At 31.5% G+C, this 19,009-nt stretch overlaps 2 protein-coding genes across 2 annotated transcripts; one reads left to right on the top strand and one right to left on the bottom strand.

The window, feature by feature from the left end:
- The first annotated feature begins 3,611 nt into the window (after positions 1-3,611).
- LOC105139484 (sterol 3-beta-glucosyltransferase UGT80B1) lies at positions 3,612-13,524 on the top strand. The gene is made up of 14 exons (XM_011045931.1): positions 3,612-4,859; positions 5,139-5,290; positions 5,783-6,025; positions 6,357-6,468; positions 7,897-8,067; positions 8,145-8,208; positions 8,840-8,897; positions 8,990-9,167; positions 9,936-10,066; positions 10,917-11,019; positions 11,653-11,729; positions 12,047-12,094; positions 12,354-12,503; positions 13,110-13,524. Exons 1-14 carry the CDS (start codon positions 4,604-4,606, stop codon positions 13,305-13,307), a joined length of 1,941 nt encoding a protein of 646 aa, XP_011044233.1. The 5' UTR covers positions 3,612-4,603; the 3' UTR covers positions 13,308-13,524.
- On the bottom strand, positions 13,356-14,983 carry LOC105139483 (citrate-binding protein-like). Its single transcript, XM_011045930.1, has 2 exons — positions 14,472-14,983; positions 13,356-14,264 (listed from the first exon to the last, which is right to left on the bottom strand). Exons 1-2 carry the CDS (start codon positions 14,739-14,741, stop codon positions 13,881-13,883), a joined length of 654 nt encoding a protein of 217 aa, XP_011044232.1. The 5' UTR covers positions 14,742-14,983; the 3' UTR covers positions 13,356-13,880.
- Positions 14,984-19,009: the final 4,026 nt, after the last annotated feature.

The raw sequence follows: 19,009 nt of genomic DNA on the forward strand, positions 1-19,009 counted from the left end.
AGACACGTTAAAAATGACATCAGTCCCTAAAACTACGAGACTTTATCTAAAATATCAACGTTTGTCCCTAAAAAGGAGAGTTACGTCTGATTTACCAAAAGAAATAGTAATGGACATAATCGATATTTGGTATTTAAATTTTTGACATCGGTCCTTTTCTATAAATAAAAGAGACGTGTCGACAAATAATATTTATTTTATAAAACAAAAATTATTTTGATATCGTTGAAAAATAGGTATATCCATACTTGAGAATCGGGTTTTGAACCCATGAAGAGTGATATGATAAAATGGATGTTGGACTCACGTCGTTATTTATTTTAAATTTATTTTTGGTTTTTTTGTTTTTTTACATGAAAAAAAATACAAGTATTTATATATAAAAATATCAAAAATACCATAAAAAAATTACTTGAGTGCCACTGTATAGGTAAAAGACTGAAATACCCTCGGATTTCTCTGAAATTTATGAAAATGCCACTGGCGGTGCGTGTGGCTCACGCGCGGTTACTGTTGGATGCGGCGAAATTTTCCAGCGAGCTTCCGACCAATAGATGGTTGATTCTGGTAGATTTGAGGGCGAGAATTCTGATGGTGGTGGTCTCGACGACCGTTGATGGCTGATGAGGGAGAATCATCGACTTGAAGCTCCGATTGGCTGATTTTGTCGCGACCTTTTTTGGGCCCGATTCGGCGGTGAAAACTAGTAAAACAGTCAGGGTTTTGCTTCAGATGGGACAATGCACCTTTTTATGGTGTTTTTCCGGCTTAAAACGGCCAAAAATGGAAGATTCGATGAGAAAGAGAGAATCGTCGGTGAGAGGAGAGAGAGACTCTAAGATTTGCTACGGTGTGAACGCGAGTATGGTGCACCGGTGCGTCTGAAGGCTGTGAACCATTGGATTGCAGATGAATGGATCGTGCGACTGTGATTGGCTTGATCTGCAAGTGGATAGGATGGGCCGGAGGGGGTGAGCTGTGATCTGGTGTGTCGCAGTGTACCGAGTGTTGGGTACACCTGATGAAGTGGCGCAACAAGATCAAATGGAAGATTATTTTAAAGGCTGAGATGGATTTGGGTTTTAATCTGGTGTGGTAAAGCCTATTGTATCCTAAAAAAATCTAAGGCCCAGATTTAAACACTATTAGATCTAACGGTTAGGATATTTTTGGTATTTTTCAAATTATTTTTTTAAAAAATCAATATCTTATTCGCATGAAAAAAAGTAGAAAATAAGTAAATAGTGTAAAATAGTAACACAAATAGTAAGCGCTCGAATTCGGATTTCTTTTTTTTTTCTTTTCTTTTTCTTTTTTTTTCTTTGTTATGAATAATCAAATAAAATAACATTCGAGAAAATCTTAATGAATCCAAAATTAGGTTACAACATTAAGTAAGAAGTTTTTATGAGAATTTCCAGTTTTATGACTTAAGTAACAAATTTAACAAGTTAACTCAGGTTGAATCAGATAATTTTTTTAGTCTTTTTTAAGGTTATTTTTTATCTTATTTTATCATTCAATATTGAGTTGATTGGAAAATATTTTTCATAATTTTTTTTTATTTTCTTTCTATAAGGTTACCCCAACATCATAACTCATGTTGCAGATTTGGTAGGTTAACCTAAGTTGACTTGAGTTGTTTTTCCAGCTTACTTTTTATAAGGTTATTCTAATCTCATGAATTGGTTTACGAGTTTAGCATGTTAATCCGAGTTGACTCGAGTTATTTTTTGTGCTTTTTTAATTGATTTTTTTTAATTTTATCATTCAATATTGAGTTGTTTGATAATTGATTTTGATAATTTATTTCAATTTACTTTCTATGAGATTATCCTGATCTTATAACTTGATTCATGAGTTTAGCAAGTTAAAACTGATTAACTCAAACTGTTTTTTAGATTCTTGTTTTAATTTTATTCTTAAACATTAAGTTGATTAAGAATTATGTTTTATAATTTGTTTCAATTTATCTTTTATAAAGTTATCATGATTTTATGACTATAATTATGGATTTTTTAAATTAACCTAAATTAATTTAAATCGATACATATGTTACTATCTATTTGAAATAAAATAAAATATTAATTTTTAGGTTGTTTTCAAATATATAAATCAATTAAATTATATAATATCAATTTTTATATTTTAAAAACAATATTAATGGCACCTAAATGTTTTTATATATAATTTAAAGAATTTAATCCAACAAGTTAGATGCAGTTATTATATCTTTTACCTTTGGCCACAATATTCTTAATATATAAATTATATAATTAGCATTGAATAATATAAAATAATTTTTTTAGATAAAATAGCATTGACATGATTAAAATATAGCGTTTTTGAACCACAATATTCTCAAATAAACTATTTTGAAAAATGATTGATTATTTAATAGAATGGTTGGATTATAGTAAAATCAAACTGTTTTGGTTATTATAAGGTTTTAAATTACTTTTAAATTTTTTTTATAAAATCATAATATTTAAATTTTTATTTACTTTATGATTTTACTATTATAAGATTTTAAATTACTTTTTAAATTTTTTTATAAAATCATAATATTTGTTAATTTAAATTTTTATTTACTTTATGATTTTAAAAAGTTAAAATATTTATAATTTTATTAAAATTTGGACATAGTTTATTAACTTTATCCAAAATTTTATCCCATTTAAAAAATATATAAAAACTACAATAATTATAATTAACAAATTCTAACTAAATTAGTATATTTTTTATTTCATGATTACAGATATTGCTGCTAATAATGCAATATATATGGCTACATCATCTATAATATATATGGCTACAACATTTATCAAATAATCAGAATTTATTAGTAGTATAATTATATCTATTTAAGGCTTGTTTGGAAGTGTGGTTGTTGATGTTTTTCAAATAATTTTTTGTGTTAAAATATATATCAATGATTTTTTTTTTATTTTAAAAAAATTATTTTTAATATCAGCACATCAAAATAATTTAAAAATACTAAAAATATATTAATTTAAAATTAATAAAAAAATAAAAAAAATAAATTTTTTTAAAAATACTGTTAAAATATAAAAACAAACAAGACCTTAATTAATATCAAATTTAAAAACCATGGCATATAATTATCTCGTTTGAAAAATATCATATTTAAGGGTTATTTGTTTTTCAGTTTAAAAGGTATTTTTATAAAAATTTAAATTTTTTTTATTTTTTATTACATGGCATATAATTATCTTGTTTGAAAAATATCATATTTAAGGGCTATTTGTTTTTCAATTTAAAAAGTATTTTTATAAAAAATTAAAATTTTTTATTTTTTATTAAATTTAAATTAATATATTTTTAATATTTTTAAATTATTTTAATATACTAATATCAAAAATAATCTTAAAAATAAAAAATTATTAATATTTATTTTAATATAAAATACTATTTAAAAATCAACAATAACTATATTAAACATACGATTAAAAAACATCACGCTTAAAAAACACAGTACGAAACAATTTTGTTTTACCGAATCTTCTTTAAATAATATTTTTTTATTTTTAAAAAAACCATTTTCAACGATCCACCGTCGAAAAGAGTCCTCCTTTCCTAGGACTTGAAATTCGTGTCCTCACCTCGCTCTCGGACACAGTGAAGGAAAGCAGACTTGCTTACATAATCAACACCTGTTGAACTTGCCTCGTTGTCTGAAAAATCTCGACCTCTCCATCTTCCAGGAAAAAAATTTAAAAATTTCATTCTGTTTCTTTCCTTAATCAAGTGATGGTCATGATTAGTGAACAATTAATGAGTATAAAAACAGCCCTTATCTTCTGAACATGGGCAGAAACGTACCGGTCTTGCAGGGTTATGTCTCGTGTGCTTTCCTTCTTCTTCTATTTTTTTGTTTTTTTTCCTTTTAAATTTATATCAATTCTTGCCTTTTATGGCGGTTTGAAGTTTTAAACACCCCGAAAAATTCCTTACTTAACTTGCTTTCTTTATCCAATTGACTGGTTGTTGTGGTTGTCTGTTTGTTTTTAGCTTAAGTGTACTTATTATAGCATTTAAAAAACTTTAATTCCGGTCTTTCTTTGGACTTTTGGCGCATACCACCCTTGTCCTCTTCCCTGTTTACATTTATCTTCCACTCGCAATTTCAAGCAATTTGAAGAATTTAAAGTTCTGCCATGTGTTTGACGGCTATTGTTAGTTTTGCTTCGAGGTTGAGGTGTTAGCTGTAGTTTTTGTATTAGGTTGCGTAGTTGGGTGATTGGGAATTGTTGAAAATTTGATAATCTTTGAGTTTTTTCAAGCTCAAATTCTTGTGGAGAAGTGAGGGTTTGTGCAGTGGGAACTGTTGGTGAAGGGTTTAAGATTTGGGGGTATTTTAAGTTCGACTTCTTGATTTTGGTTGTATGGTAGTTTCAAGCTCTGAACTTGGAGGAGTCTGAGATTTGAGAAATTGGGATTTCTTGTTGAAGGGTTTTAAATATGGAAACCCGAAACATTTGATTAAGGGTTTTGCAGTTGTGGATTGGGTCCGGTGAAGATTTACTTGTTGATTCTGTTCTTGCGCACCTTGAGACTGGGTTGAAGCTGCTAATTGGATGAAATGGTTAATAGATTTGATCATCCATTAAAGCATTCAGAAGAGGAAGGACTGGGCAGCAACTATGATCTGAATAAGAGTTTTGATCAGACCAGTGGAGGTGATGAATCAGTGACAGTTGATTACGTGTCTTCGGAGGAACAATCTGAAGCGGCTTCTTCTCAGGAAGCAGAGAAGCAGAAGACAAAGTCAGGGAAGCAGCCATTAGCTCTAGAGATTTTCAAATCAAAAAAATTGATTTTTCCTCCACCTCGAAGAGGTTAGTACTTGATATTTGGCAGCCTAAGTCGTTGTTTCTTTTGCTTTATACAGCGTACCTGATTGAAACTTTATTATACTTGCTGAATTTAGTCCTAAGGGTCTCTAGCTTTATTATTTCTCTACACTTGAGACAAACAATAATCCTAATCCACTTCTGCTCTTCAGTTCTAAAATTATATCTTACTTCTAATATTACATGGTTAAGGTTTTTTTCCCTTTTGCGTCATTATAGACTTGATTTCATATGTTGTCTAATGTCAAGCATCTGATCTTGAAGGCTTGAATCAGAGCATCACAACTCCTGTTGACGATCACAGTCATCAGCTGTTTGATGATGATGATGATAATATTACATTCTATAGATCCAAGACGGAGAACAGGGCTTCAAGGTATGAGCTAAAATTGAATAGACTGTCAGAGCGTGAAAAGGTAATTAGCAAGATCACATACATGGATGCATCTGCAAATTTCCTCATGTGTGATCATATATATTGTTTGGAACCTATGCTAAAAGGCCAGAAATGATTTATGTGCATTATGCATATACCGTGTCTGATTATATATGATTCCCATGTTGTGTCTCTGCATAGTATATGCTCCTCGCTGATTTATTATCTCTTTTGAAATTCCCCAGTTTTATTTTAATTAAAATTACATGTTATTTTTGTTATGGCTCTCATAAACCAACATCTATGATTGGTGGAGTATCTGATAGCCTGCCTCTCTTTCCCCATTAACAAGGTTTCAAATATGAAAGTGTTGTTGCTCTATGACATTTATTGCTAGTTTATTTTGGCAATCTGATGATCGCTTATCAAGCAAGATCTTTATCCTGCTCACCTAGATCTGAATCTCTGAACTTTTTATGCCTGCATATGATATCACTCTATTCTTCATGACTCATCTTACACTGGTTTTCAGAAGAAACTAATCATAGAGCTAGTCAAGATCCAAAATGATGGAACAGTTGAAGTTGATATAGATGAAAATGCTCCTGTTGCTTCGGAGTTGTTAGAGCTTCACTCAGTTGAAGGGGCGTCCTTTTATGTCAATGATAGCATTTCTTGTTCTAAGAAATCAATTCCAAGATTGAAAATTGCTATGCTAGTGGTTGGGACAAGAGGAGATGTCCAGCCCTTTCTAGCTATTGCAGAAAGACTTCAGGCATGTTTATACTAATTTACTGATTACTTAGTGTACTGTTTTTATTTTTGCAATGTCATTTATGTTCCATGTCCTAGTTCCCATCTCTTATATGCCCTATGTATTGATTTCGTTTATTATACTTGTATGCTTTTGTTTTTACTCAAGAAAGAGTAGGTGTTTTGTACTTTATCCTTGTTATTTGCAAAATTCACGGGCAATCTTGCCTAAGTTTTGCATGATTCACTGTTAAAATATTGATGTCAGCATCACATGTTCTCCAATCTCTAGTTTACTATATCATTATAGGTTTCGTAATTTAATTTGCAAATGATCGAATATTTTCTAGCAGGAATTTGGCCATCATGTTAGGCTGGCAACTCATGCTAACTTCAGCAGTTTTGTAAGATCAGCTGGTGTAGATTTTTATCCTTTGGGCGGTGATCCTCGGGTATTGGCAGGATGTAAGAGCTTCCTAATATTTTGAATTCCCTTTTGCAATATTGTCTTTGATCATGACTCCATCAACAACACCCCGAAAGTTGTTATATTGTTATGTGTGTCATTAATCTTCTGTAGCTTTGAGAGTTGGTGACTAAATGCATCAATATGTGGTTGACAAGTAGTTTCTTTTTCTTAGCAGCTGTTAAAGCAGTACAGTTTGCTATTAATCAGTGGCGGAGCCACGTGGTGTCAAAAGGGGGCAATTTCCCCCTTAATTTTTTTTTCAATATATTTTTTATATTAAAATATGTAATTGCCCCTTTAAACATTTTTTTTTTCAAAATACTTTTTATATTAGAATGTTAATAATATGTTAACATGTTTAATTTTTTTTTGTTAGCTACTAATTAACCCAAGTTAGCTATTGCTAACTTACAACATAATATAATATATAATATTTATTTTTAGCACATTTCACTAATTTTTTTTCTTTTTCTTTCATTAATTAACCGAAAGCCTTTTTTTTTTTCGAGCTACTATTCTTGCCTCATTTTCTTTTACAAAATTTCTCTTCAAGTCCTAAGCTATTAGTTAGTTAAGTAAATAACCTCTTATACTATATGCTTTAGGTAAGTTTTCTTCATCTTTTCTATTTGTTTTATTGTTTAATTTTCATTTTATTCCTTTACAATTAGTTATTGAAAATGTTAGGATTTATAATAATTTAAGAGTTTGTGAATTAATATATGTATGAGTAATATTATATGCATATGGATATGAATTGAAATGAGTTTTAATGAATTGATAAGTATTTTACTATGAATTTTATATAGAAAATAGATGGTGATGAATTTACTAGTGATTAAAAATGAAGTATAGGACAACTCAAAAAATTAGTACATAATAGAGAAATAAAAAAATATTTAACATTTATGTTTAACCCACCTATAGAAGACAATAAGTCAACAATAACAACATTAATTTGTCATGACAGTCCTTTTAAGTTATGGTTTTAGCTACTCTCTACCATATGTCAGTATAAAATTGTTGTTAAGAACTTTGCTAGTCCTTGGAAGATTTAGAAAACACAAGCATTGAACCCACCCTAAACTAAAAATAGATGAATGAGAGTTTGATTGTATATATAATAAAGTTATTATGAAGCGGTTTTAAAATATAAAACTCGAAAAGAATAATTATAATGTACTTTGTTTTATTTTGAAAGTATTTTTAAATTAATTTTATTTGATATGAGTTAGTACATATATTTCAAATTGATTTCTTAATATAATGCATGCCTACATAATATACAATATCAAATATTTATTAATAATTTGCCCCCTCATTTAAAAAATTCTAGCTCCACCACTGCTATTAATTGCAACCTAAGATATCAGTGTCCTTAAACTGAATGTGTTATTCGACCTAATGCGAGGACTTGTTTTCAGATATGGCGAGAAACAAAGGTTTCATCCCATCTGCACCCGGAGAAATATCCACACAGAGGAAGCAACTGAAGGCCATTATTGAATCTCTTCTTGCAGCATGCACAGAACCAGATATGGAAACTGGCGTGCCTTTCAAAGCCCAGGCAATTATTGCAAACCCTCCAGCATATGGTGAGCAAGCAGGAACTTAAGGATATAGTAAGATAACATGGCATTCATCAAACACTAACTTGCCCCCTCTGTTGCAGGACATGTACATGTTGCTGAAGCTCTTCGTATACCAATTCACATTTTCTTCACAATGCCTTGGACGTGAGTATTGAGTAATCACTTGCGTGTGATTTGAAACTAACACTACTTGGAACAACTGAATCATCAGTTTGAATAACATTTATTTTGAAGAAAATCCTGTGTTGCCTACTATGGTATCATTCTTCTACTGTTTCCTAGAAACAGAAAGACAGAGAACAACGGTTTTTCTTTGGATTCAGATTTAATGGATATGCTTTTTGACATTTCCAGTAGTTTAACTAAAAGTACACATGATTGCTTGAGTCTCATGCTAATTATTTTGATCCACACATAGCTGACTTGGAAAATTCACATGCATTCTTTCTTAAGTGCATGAATTTCTGATTTAAGGAGAATCTGATGATTCTTGGATAATGCAACCAGAAAATCAATGGTGTCTGCACACGGGGGGCGCGGGAATACAGAAAGTGCGGTCGAGCCTATACCAGTACTAGTGTTTTGGCATGGTTAATAAAACAGGAAAAAGAAGGTTTAGAGACTGATATAAACCAAATGGAAATTTGAGGAAAAGGTTAATAATGAATTTTAAAAGCATGTTATCTTTAGTGAATTATGCTTTGTTTATTTGTTTGTTTATCTGTTAGTTTTCTACTCAAGGCTATGCCTTCTCACTTCCATCTTCAATAGGCAGGCCAACATATGAATTTCCTCATCCTTTAGCACGTGTACCTCAAAGTGCTGGTTATTGGGTATGTTCTTTCTTGGTGTCACATTTTCCTATAATTTCTTTTTTCCTGTTAACTGTTGGACTAATCACCACTGACTGTTTCCATGGATCCAGCTTTCATACATAGTTGTGGATTTACTGATATGGTGGGGAATGAGAGGCTATATAAATGACTTTCGGAAAAGAAAGTTGAAGCTTCCACCGATCGCGTACTTCAGTACGTACCATGGATCAATATCTCATCTGCCAACAGGTTATATGTGGAGTTCCCATCTTGTGCCAAAGCCAAGTGGTAAGGTTTCCATTTAGTTATACTGTTGATAATCTTCTCAAGCTCAGATATCCATGTTGCTGTCTTCCTTATAGTGCCTTCAATCCATAACAAATTGTTATTCGAGGATGGTACTTTCTCCAAATTATGTTACCTCTACCTCTCAATCAAAACTCAATTCTTTCCTTCTTTCCTTTCTTTTTATTTTTATGGGAAGAGGCAAAATCAGGGACATGGTAAAAAGAAATTATTAGATGCTAAGCACATATCTAGCCTCAAAGGTTCATACAAAAATGTTTCTCGTTTTAAATTTCTAGCCTGCACCTAGATTGGTTTTACTTACTGAACCATGATGAAAATACTTTGAGGTTATTCATTCTTTAAACGGATTTCTTGTTTCTATTGCTGAAGAAGAGCTTAGCTATTTACATGATTGAAAGCAGTCACAAACTAACATTTATTCTAGATCTGAGTACTTCTCAGCTGGAAATCTTAAGAGTCAGTTTAATCAGCCAATCATTATTATGTTTGCTGCATTTTAATTACGTATCTATTACCATTACTGCTTTTCTCCTCTAGTAGGGAGAGAGCTAGCCTGACCAATGTATTTATTTGCTCTCAACCACTGATGCTAACTAGTATTCTTAATCAACTTTGATCTCCCCACTTTGGTTCCTTTTGAGACATTGAGGGTGTTTTTCATACGGTCTTTGTAATAATCTTTCTATTCAGCCAAATGCAAACACTCATGCTTCATATGTATAATCGACTTCATTAACTAATCTGCAGATTGGGGGCCTTCAGTCGATGTTGTTGGTTATTGTTTGTTAAATCTTGGATCAAAATATGAACCTAAAGAAGAGTTCCTGCAATGGATTCAGAAAGGAACTGAACCCATATATATTGGATTCGGGAGCATGGTATGGTGATTTCCCTGAAGCTGTTATAGTTTTATTTTCATGCACTTTTTTGTTTCTCTTTGTTTGTTCTGTTTGTTGGATGATGTGCCTCACTATTCTTTTTCCCTCTAGATGTTATTTAGTAGTTTGTAGTTCTTTTTGATACATGTATACTGTGACTTTTATTGTGAATCTCATGGATGTTTGCTAGATTGTGAACCAGAACAACCTTTAATATTGATGAATGAACGAGGCCTAGAAGAGTTTGAGGTTGTATATGTTGGAGCTTGGTTGAAAAAATAACTGATAATTTATGGCCAAGTATTGTAACTTGTGAAACCACGAAGTTCACTTTTAAACTTGTGCTGACTCTGGAAATGCCACTTCAAGAAAATTTTGTTCCTTGGTGATTTTGTACATCGGTGCGTTATATGTTTGAAGCTGAAGGATGAATTTATTAACTTGAGAAAAATTAGAGCTTTGATTTTGTTAACCAAATATTTCAGTTACAGCTGACTCCTCTGCTAAATTCCTATTCTTATATGACATATACGAGTGAAAAACTCTAAAAGAAAAAAGGAGAGAAAAGATGTGATTGAAAAACGCAGTGCTAGCATGTTGGGCATGCTGTTCTGTGTATTTTTGTTTGAATATTTTCTTATCTTTGCATGATCTACACTCCAATTGAGATTGCTGTCCTCAATAAACTTTGCATAGTTTCCTGCTTCTTTATATCTCAAAATTAAATATCTATCAATCCTTGTGTCGTCTTTCCATTATATTTTAAATTCATGTAGTTAGCCAATAGAATTTTCTTTTCATCAAGCTTTTTTAGGACATAATTTAAACTATTATATGTTTGCTTGTGAAGCCTCTTGAAGATCCCAAGAATACTATGGACATAATACTGGAGGCTTTGAAAGATACTGGACAAAGAGGAATAGTTGATCAAGGTTGGGGAGATCTTGGAAATTGTAAGTGTTTTCCTTCCAGCTTTTCCTATGCCTGCTTACAGATACTGATCACCGTTTCAAAGAGTCATGTCGCATAGTTCTCATTTGTATCAGCATACAAATGTCTTGCTGTCTGCATAGGGCTTTGTTGGCTGGTGAATCTCTATTCATTTTTCTGTTGTTTTACCTGGATTTGGTGATTAATTTGTGATTTAACAATTTAGTCAACAATAATCAAAAGGAATGCTTCACGTAGGCATAATTGAAGCTTCTAAATAAATATGTTTTAATTAGCTTTACAGATATCCACTTACTTGTGGCACTTTCCAAGATTCTAAATAAATGTACTACTTTCTAAGTTATTACTTCCCTGGCTGATATTCAATGGGATTGGATTGCCTTCTTAGCTCGTGTTTTACTTTCTCACCCCCTTGTTTCTTATATTCAGACATTCTTCTTCATCCCATTCTCATACCACCACAACTTGTTTGATAGGAAATTGTTGAATTCCTCAAGTATTGTTACCAATTTGTCTTCTGTCATTATAATAGTTTGAAATTGTGTGACTTTTGATTATAAAATGAAAACACATATGCGTACTAGATTTTGAAATTCATATAGTTTCTCTTCTGATTGTCATCATGTGTCTTGCAGTTATGGAAGTACCTGACAGTGTCTTCCTTTTGAAGGATTGCCCTCATGATTGGTTGTTTCCTCAATGTGCTGCTGTGGTGAGTGATATTACAAGATAGTAATTATGTTGCAAATTAGAACTTTGTGCACTTTGCCAGTATGGCCTTTTGTTTTTCCTTCTCCTTTTACCCACTTCCAATCATATTTTCTTCCTAACAACTCTGTAACTACTAGGCAATCATAAATCATATGGGGATCTGTGGTATTGCCTAGATTTAATGATATGGATGAATGACAAGAATGACATGCTCTCTGTAATGAACACCTTCATTATAATACTGTGTTACTTGAGTATATTTTGGTAACATTTGTTAACCAGATAGTTGATTGGAAGATGTTTACAAATGAAATGCAGGTTCATCATGGTGGTGCCGGAACCACAGCAATGGGACTAAGATCTGGGGTAAATGCTTCTTCTTTTTTCAAATAGTTTATTATGATAATGTTCTCTTGACTTCATGGGAGAATGACCCATCAAAATAATCAGTTTCATTAAGCTTAATCTTTCTTGAAGATTTTCATGTCAATGAATCTGAATGTATTATATGCTTGGAAATGGAATTAAGAGATATAGCTTGTAACCTACTTAAATTATGCAACTCGATAGTTTATTGGAACCAATTTTTACATGTTGACCTTGTCTCCAAAAATGTTAATTGCAGTGCCCGACAGCTATAGTGCCATTCTTTGGCGATCAGTTCTTCTGGGGTGATCGAGTGCATCAAAAAGGACTAGGACCTGCACCGATACCAATAGCTAGGCTCAGTGCTGAGAGCCTTTCAAATGCAATAAGATTCATGCGAGAGCCTGAGGTAACTGCAATGTGTTGTACATGGAAGAGTCGATTCATATAATATCACAAATATATTAGATTTCACTGGTATGATTTTATCTTCTTGTTAGTGTTTTTTGGTGTTTGCAATAGTAGTTACCTTAATTATCAGAAAATCTTGTTAATTCCTTTGTTTGGGTATATTTGTTATTAGTTGATCCTTCCAGTCATCTTTTAAGAATTTTCACAATAATTCTCAAGTTACAAGTCAGAGCACCATTTTCACTGCGTTTTAACAATTTTTTGTTATGAATCACTTCCGTCTAGTTTTATCTGAATTGGGTGGCGTCTTATGACTTTAATAAAAGCCATCATCAAAGGTGTTTTCCAGGTGCAGAACGATTTCATGTTCTCAAGAAGATAAAATGTTTATTGAAACACGGCTGAATCTAGGTTCTAAATAGAGCATAATTGTATGTGATTAACCATTTTTGAATTCTTCCTCCATTATGTTTTCATATCGATCATGCTAGCTTATCACCAAATTGCAACATGAAATGGGAAGTTGCATGGTCACTCTTCCTAAGCACCACTTTTATAAGAAGCTGCCTTCTCAAATTCCTAATCAGACTTTCAACTTGGTCAGGTGAAATCTCGAGCTGTGGAATTAGCTAAGTTGATAGAAAATGAAGATGGTGTTGGAGCTGCAGTTGATGCATTTCACCGACATTTGCCTCCCGAGCTACCCTTGCCTGCCTCATCTTCAGAGGAAAATGAACAGCCGTACCCCCTGCAATGGTTTTTCATCCAAATTGAAAAGTGGTGCTGCCTATCCTGTTCATGAGCTTCTTGGATGGTCTTTCCGTGTTGTGTAGATGTGTTTTTTTTTTTTTTTCCATTTTCTTTCGACCTTTACAAGTAAAGCATAATTTGTTTTTGACATTCCATTCATTCCATTCGTAGCTGGTATGGTATTGAGGGCTGCATGTAAGGTTACTTTGCCAACACTTTGTTACTGTGTGACCTGCTATTAAAAATAAAAAATAAAAAGACTTGGGTTGCTGAATTTTGGTTGAATTTATGGCTGCATATTGTGGCAAATCAAAGCCAGGTGAGTGAGGAAACGCCCTTTGATAAATACAGTATTTGACAGGATATTTTGAAACATCTAGTTCATCGAACTGAACTGCAACACAACCTGATCATGTTTTAACCTATAATCACTCTTATCAATGGTAGATTCTTAGGTGCAGTGTTCAAAATCACGAAACCATTTCAAGGTATTTCGGATTTGTTCAAAATCACTTGAGAGAGTCGTGATGTATTCGGAGCTAACAGAAACAGAAGTAGAGAGATGCTTTAAATCTCAATTATATTCCACGCCAAAAGCCATCTTATTCCATATCCACACATATTATCACTTCTTATATATTTTGATATCTTTCCACCTTGATTCCATGTAATAGCTTATATTGCGAGGCGCAGCATAGACTCCACATTTGAAGTATAGATCGCCAGGCCCTTGATCGTGGGTTGAATATCTCTCTTCACCGTCAATGAATACAGTCACCCTACCTCCATCAACATCATGGATTATATTTAGCCTGAACCACTTGTCATAAAGATCAGTAGCCACCAAGTCTCCACTATAGTACCTCATGTTGCCATCGTAGATCCTTAGTATCAAAGTGGTTGCTCCATGAGACGCACCATGTATCTGTGCTACTGTCGCACCTGATGTTCCATTTGGCACAAAGCCATAGCCTTCAAATTGCCATACTCCTGATGAATAGTCAAGACCCTACAAATTTCACAAACCAAACCAGTTAGAGAATGTGAAGTATATACGTCCCAGTAGCTTGGACTGCATTTCTTTAGAGTTATTCTGTATATTGTATCTAAAATACACATGATGCAGACAATGAACTATCTATAATTCAATAGGGAATTCTTTGATTTCCATATCCTTTAGCTAAGAGATAAGGAAAGGGGCAAGGGAGTTACTGACTTTAATGCGAACTTCAGTTCTTGGTTGGGTGTTGCTACTAGGGTCATGTGGCTTATCTGTAGCATAGACCCACAAACGGCGCACTCCATCTTCATAGCTGTATCGCTCATTTAGCGGTACGTTATATGGCTTCTGCAGCACAAAATTTGCTTCTGTTAATGGCACTGGGGTGAAACCATCTGTAGGATCAGCAGCACTGCATGGAAGATTGAAGCTTTTTAATGAGACAAGGGCCAAAAAGAGAAGCAGAAGAGAGTAAGATCTTTCCATTCTTATTTCTCCTTTCCTCAACTCTCGCTAGAATACTGGTGTGAGCTTCAAGATGCTCAAAGCAGGTATTTATAGGCCAGCAAGAACATTTGAAATGAATTAGTTCAGGAATTAAGAATGAAACCTTGGACTTGTATGAATGTCTTTTCTTACAATTGAAAACTAAAGATAATATACCTGTGACCAATGTCAAATAAAAATAAAAAAATTCTCGAACAGGAACTGCCCAGTTACTTCCAATGTGGCAGGTACATTTCATTAAATTAAATATTACCATCACACAGTGGCAGAGCCACGTGGTGTCAAAAGGGAGCAATTACCCCTTAATTGTTTTACAATATATTTTTCATATTAAAATATATAATTACCCCTTTAATTTTTTTTAAATACTTTTTATATTAGAATGTAAATAATATCTTAACATAATTTTTTTGATTAGCTACTAATTAACCCAAGTTAACTATTACTAACTTACACCAAAATATAATATATATATATATATATTTAGGACATTTCTCTAAAAAAATTTTCCTTTCATTAATTAACTGAAAGTCTTTTTTTTTTTTCGAGCTACTATTCTTGTCTCCTTTTCTTTTACAAAATTTTTCTTCAAGTCCTAAACTATTAGTTAGTTAAGTAAATAATCTCTTATACTTTATATTTTAGGTAAGTTTTCTTCATTTTTTCTATTTGTTTCATTACTTAATTTTAGTTTTATTCATTTATAATTAGTTATTAAAAATATTAAGATTTATAATAATTTAAGAGTTTGTAAATTAATACATGTATCAGTAATATTATATGTATATAGATATTAATTAAAATGAGTTTTAATAAATTGATAAGTATTTTACTACAAATTTTATATAAAAAATAGATGGCGATGAACTTACTAGTAATTAAAAATGAAGTATGGGACAACTCAAAAGATGACGATGAATTTACTAGTGATTAAAAATGAAGTATGGGACAACTCAAAAAATTAAAGACATAATAGAAAAATAAAAAAATATTTAATATTTATGTTTAACTTACCTGTAGAAAACAACAAATCAACAATAACAATATCAATTTGTCATGACAATCCTTTTAAGTTATGGTTTTAGCTACTCTCTACCATATATCAGTATAAAATTATTGTCAAGAACTTTATTATAATAATATCAATTTGTCATGACAATCCTTTTAAGTTATGGTTTTAACTACTCTCTACCATATATTAGTATAAAATTATTGTCAAGAACTTTATTAGTCTTTGAAAAATTTAAAAAACACAAGTATTGAACTCACCCTAAACTAAAAATAGATAAATGAGAGTCTGATTGTATATATAATAAAGTTATTAAGAAGCGGTTTTAAAATATAAAACTCAAAAAGAACACTTATAACGTAAATTGTTTTATTTTAAAAGTATTTTTAAATTAATTTTGTTTGATATAAATTAGTATCTATATTTCAAATTGATTTCTTAATATAATGCATGCCTACATAATATACAATATCAAATGTTTGTTAATAATTTGCCCCTTTATTTAAAAAATCTTAGCTCCGCCACTGCCATCATATGCATTGTGGCATTTTCTGTATCATGGTATAGTTTTTAGACCCGGGTTTCAGGTTTTTATTGGGTTATCCAGGTTAATTTATTTTTAAAAAAATCAAAACGACATCATTTTAGTTAAAAAAATTAATATGTTACAATCAGTTTTTTGATCGGATTTTACTGAGTCAATTCCTAAATCAGCTGAGTTACTTTTTTTTTTCTTATTTTTTTTTAATTTAGAATGATTCTAGTCTCAAGTTAATAGATCTAGAATCATCCCACTAAATTAGACAGGGTTTAACCACTATGATACATGGACTCTGTATAAGAACATGCTCCTTTCTTTCTTTCTTTTTTTTTTTTTATATTAACGTGGGTGTCCGGGCCAGCTTGCGAGCACCACGACTAATCCCACGGGCCCTGAAGTTAACGACCATGTAAGCCTCCAGTGGCCATCATATAAGCAAATCAAGGATTCGAACATGAGATCACGACAATCATGACTCGTGTACTAGTGCTACAAATATTATTCCCTTAATAATTAGTGAATGAATCCAGGTGACCTGAGCAAGAAATTTTCAATCCATCTTGCCTTGGGTAGAAGCCAACAAATTGTTCAGCCTGGAAGTAGCTGTCTCTCTTCTCGGCCAATCCCCGATCATTCCTTTTCATACGGTGCACGAAGCAATATTTTAACTACGAATCCGAAGTTACTTCATGGAGTTTACCTGATTTTCCTCCCCACGTTCACGCCATTGCCTCGTAAACAATGATGACTCTTCTAGCTAATCTTGTTTTCATCCAGTACAAAATATAACTCTATTGTAGATTGGATGCTTCCACGAGTTGTACCCCACGCAAATAAAAAAAAAAAAAATGATGACTCTTCTAGCTAATCTTGTTTTCATCCAGTACAAAATATAACTCTATTGTAGATTGGATGCTTCCACGAGTTGCAGCCTCTAATTTAATGTTTAGTGATTAATCTTTATAAGTTAATCTAAATAATTTTGAAAAAATCATGTTGTCCATTGGTGCTAATATATATTGAAAATTTTGTTTTAAAGTATATTTAGATATTTTTATTGTGTTTTTAAAATATAAAAAGACATTTATATTTTATCAATTTAATAATAACTAATTTGACATATAAAAGTCCATGATGCTTCTTATTACTGGTTTTAATTTTAATTTGTATAGTAATATATATTACTAGTTTTGGTAATAAATATATATCTACAGTATTTTTCAGTCATCGTGTTGCTTTTATTAATATGTAAATAAAGCTTGATTTTCAAGCTCCACGCTAATAAACAACCACATCATTGAAGGAAAAAAAAAAAAAAGAGGCACCTTTACAAGTGAACTCACTCATCTCCATCCGAAGAGTTTGTCTAACCCTCCCCATGAATTTTTTAAAATTATTAAAATATTCATCCCAAAATCAATTTTTAAAATTATTGGTGTAAAAGAAATGAACAATTATGAATTCCTCTCCATGCAATTCTAGCTCATAGTTACGAAAACAAAATTATAGTTTTGAAATACGGCCTATAATAGTTATGAAAACAAAATTATAGTTTTGAAATACGGCTCAACTTAATAGATTAATTTAGAATTCAATCTGACTGACTCAGTTGATTATAGACTAGAATTAGTCCAGATTGAATAAAAACTAGAGAAATAAAAGTTTGATGTGACTCAGCAGATTGGCCTAATAATCTGGTTGACCTAGCAAGATATAATTAAAAATTTAATTATAATTCGTTAATTTTTATTATTTTATTAAAATAATAACATTTTAATTTTAAAAAAAATTAACTTGAATAACCTAATAACCCTGTAAAAATCCAAAACCGAAATCTTAGACTAAGTTAGACCTAAAAACTATAACAAAATCCATCACGAGCTTTAGGGTAAGAGAAGTTAATAAATAAATAACCCTTATTGTTCATCATTTTCACCTGCATCACGGCCTGCACTCTTTGTCGTTTTAGGTTCACGTCCCTCTTTTTATGATTTGGTCATCGAAGAATCTCTCATTCCATAAAAGAAGACTTGTTTTTGTAGATGTTTCACATTCTCCATCGTCAAAACTCAATCTTGTGAAGAACCATCTTGTTATGGTAGATTTTCCAACCTCGTCAACATCACTAGTCTAGTTTGTTTCAGACCAAAGTAGAATTCTACTAGCTAGATTGGATGTATAGAGACAGTTTAATTTTAATGAGCAGTTTGCTGTGGATTTTTTGTTCGACATTAGGGTTGTTGCCATTAAATGTAATTAACCTCTTGGATTTGAAACGTTTTATATTATGATTGTAGTTATTTTTTATAATTTTTTTACTTAAAAATATATTGAAATTATTTTAAAAAAAATTTATTTTTAATATCATCATATTTTAAAAAATTAAAAATAAAAATAAAAAAACAAATAAATTTTAATTAACCACTGGAATTTGAATATCCTTGTTTTTATTTTGAATCGTGAAATCTTCATCCTGAATGCTTGGCGTGAAGTTCACAATTACTGTTCGCTAGGATAATGTGTATATTATGGCTATTTTTAATAATATCATTTTATTCATTAAAAAATGGTATCTGGCTTAGAAAAGATTGTAATTGATAATCTTGAGGTTATGTCTATTTAATCGCTATTTATTACCAAAGTTTTTAAAACTAAAGCACACCTGCAAATCATGTGATTTTTTTATTTATAAATGGA

Source organism: Populus euphratica, unplaced genomic scaffold, assembly GCF_000495115.2.
Source record: "Populus euphratica unplaced genomic scaffold, PopEup_1.0 scaffold202.1, whole genome shotgun sequence".
NCBI classification, from domain to species: domain Eukaryota; kingdom Viridiplantae; phylum Streptophyta; class Magnoliopsida; order Malpighiales; family Salicaceae; genus Populus; species Populus euphratica.

Coding starts and splice junctions, on each gene's coding strand:
- LOC105139484 (XM_011045931.1), top strand. CDS start 4,604: ATGGTTAATAGATTTGATCATCCATTAAAGCATTCAGAAGAGGAAGGA. Junction 8,209..8,839: donor TTCTTCACAATGCCTTGGAC/GTGAGTATTGAG, acceptor TTCAATAGGCAG/GCCAACATATGAATTTCCTC. Junction 12,504..13,109: donor GATTCATGCGAGAGCCTGAG/GTAACTGCAATG, acceptor CAACTTGGTCAG/GTGAAATCTCGAGCTGTGGA.
- LOC105139483 (XM_011045930.1), bottom strand. CDS start 14,741: ATGGAAAGATCTTACTCTCTTCTGCTTCTCTTTTTGGCCCTTGTCTCA. Junction 14,265..14,471: donor GAACTGAAGTTCGCATTAAA/GTCAGTAACTCC, acceptor TGAAATTTGTAG/GGTCTTGACTATTCATCAGG.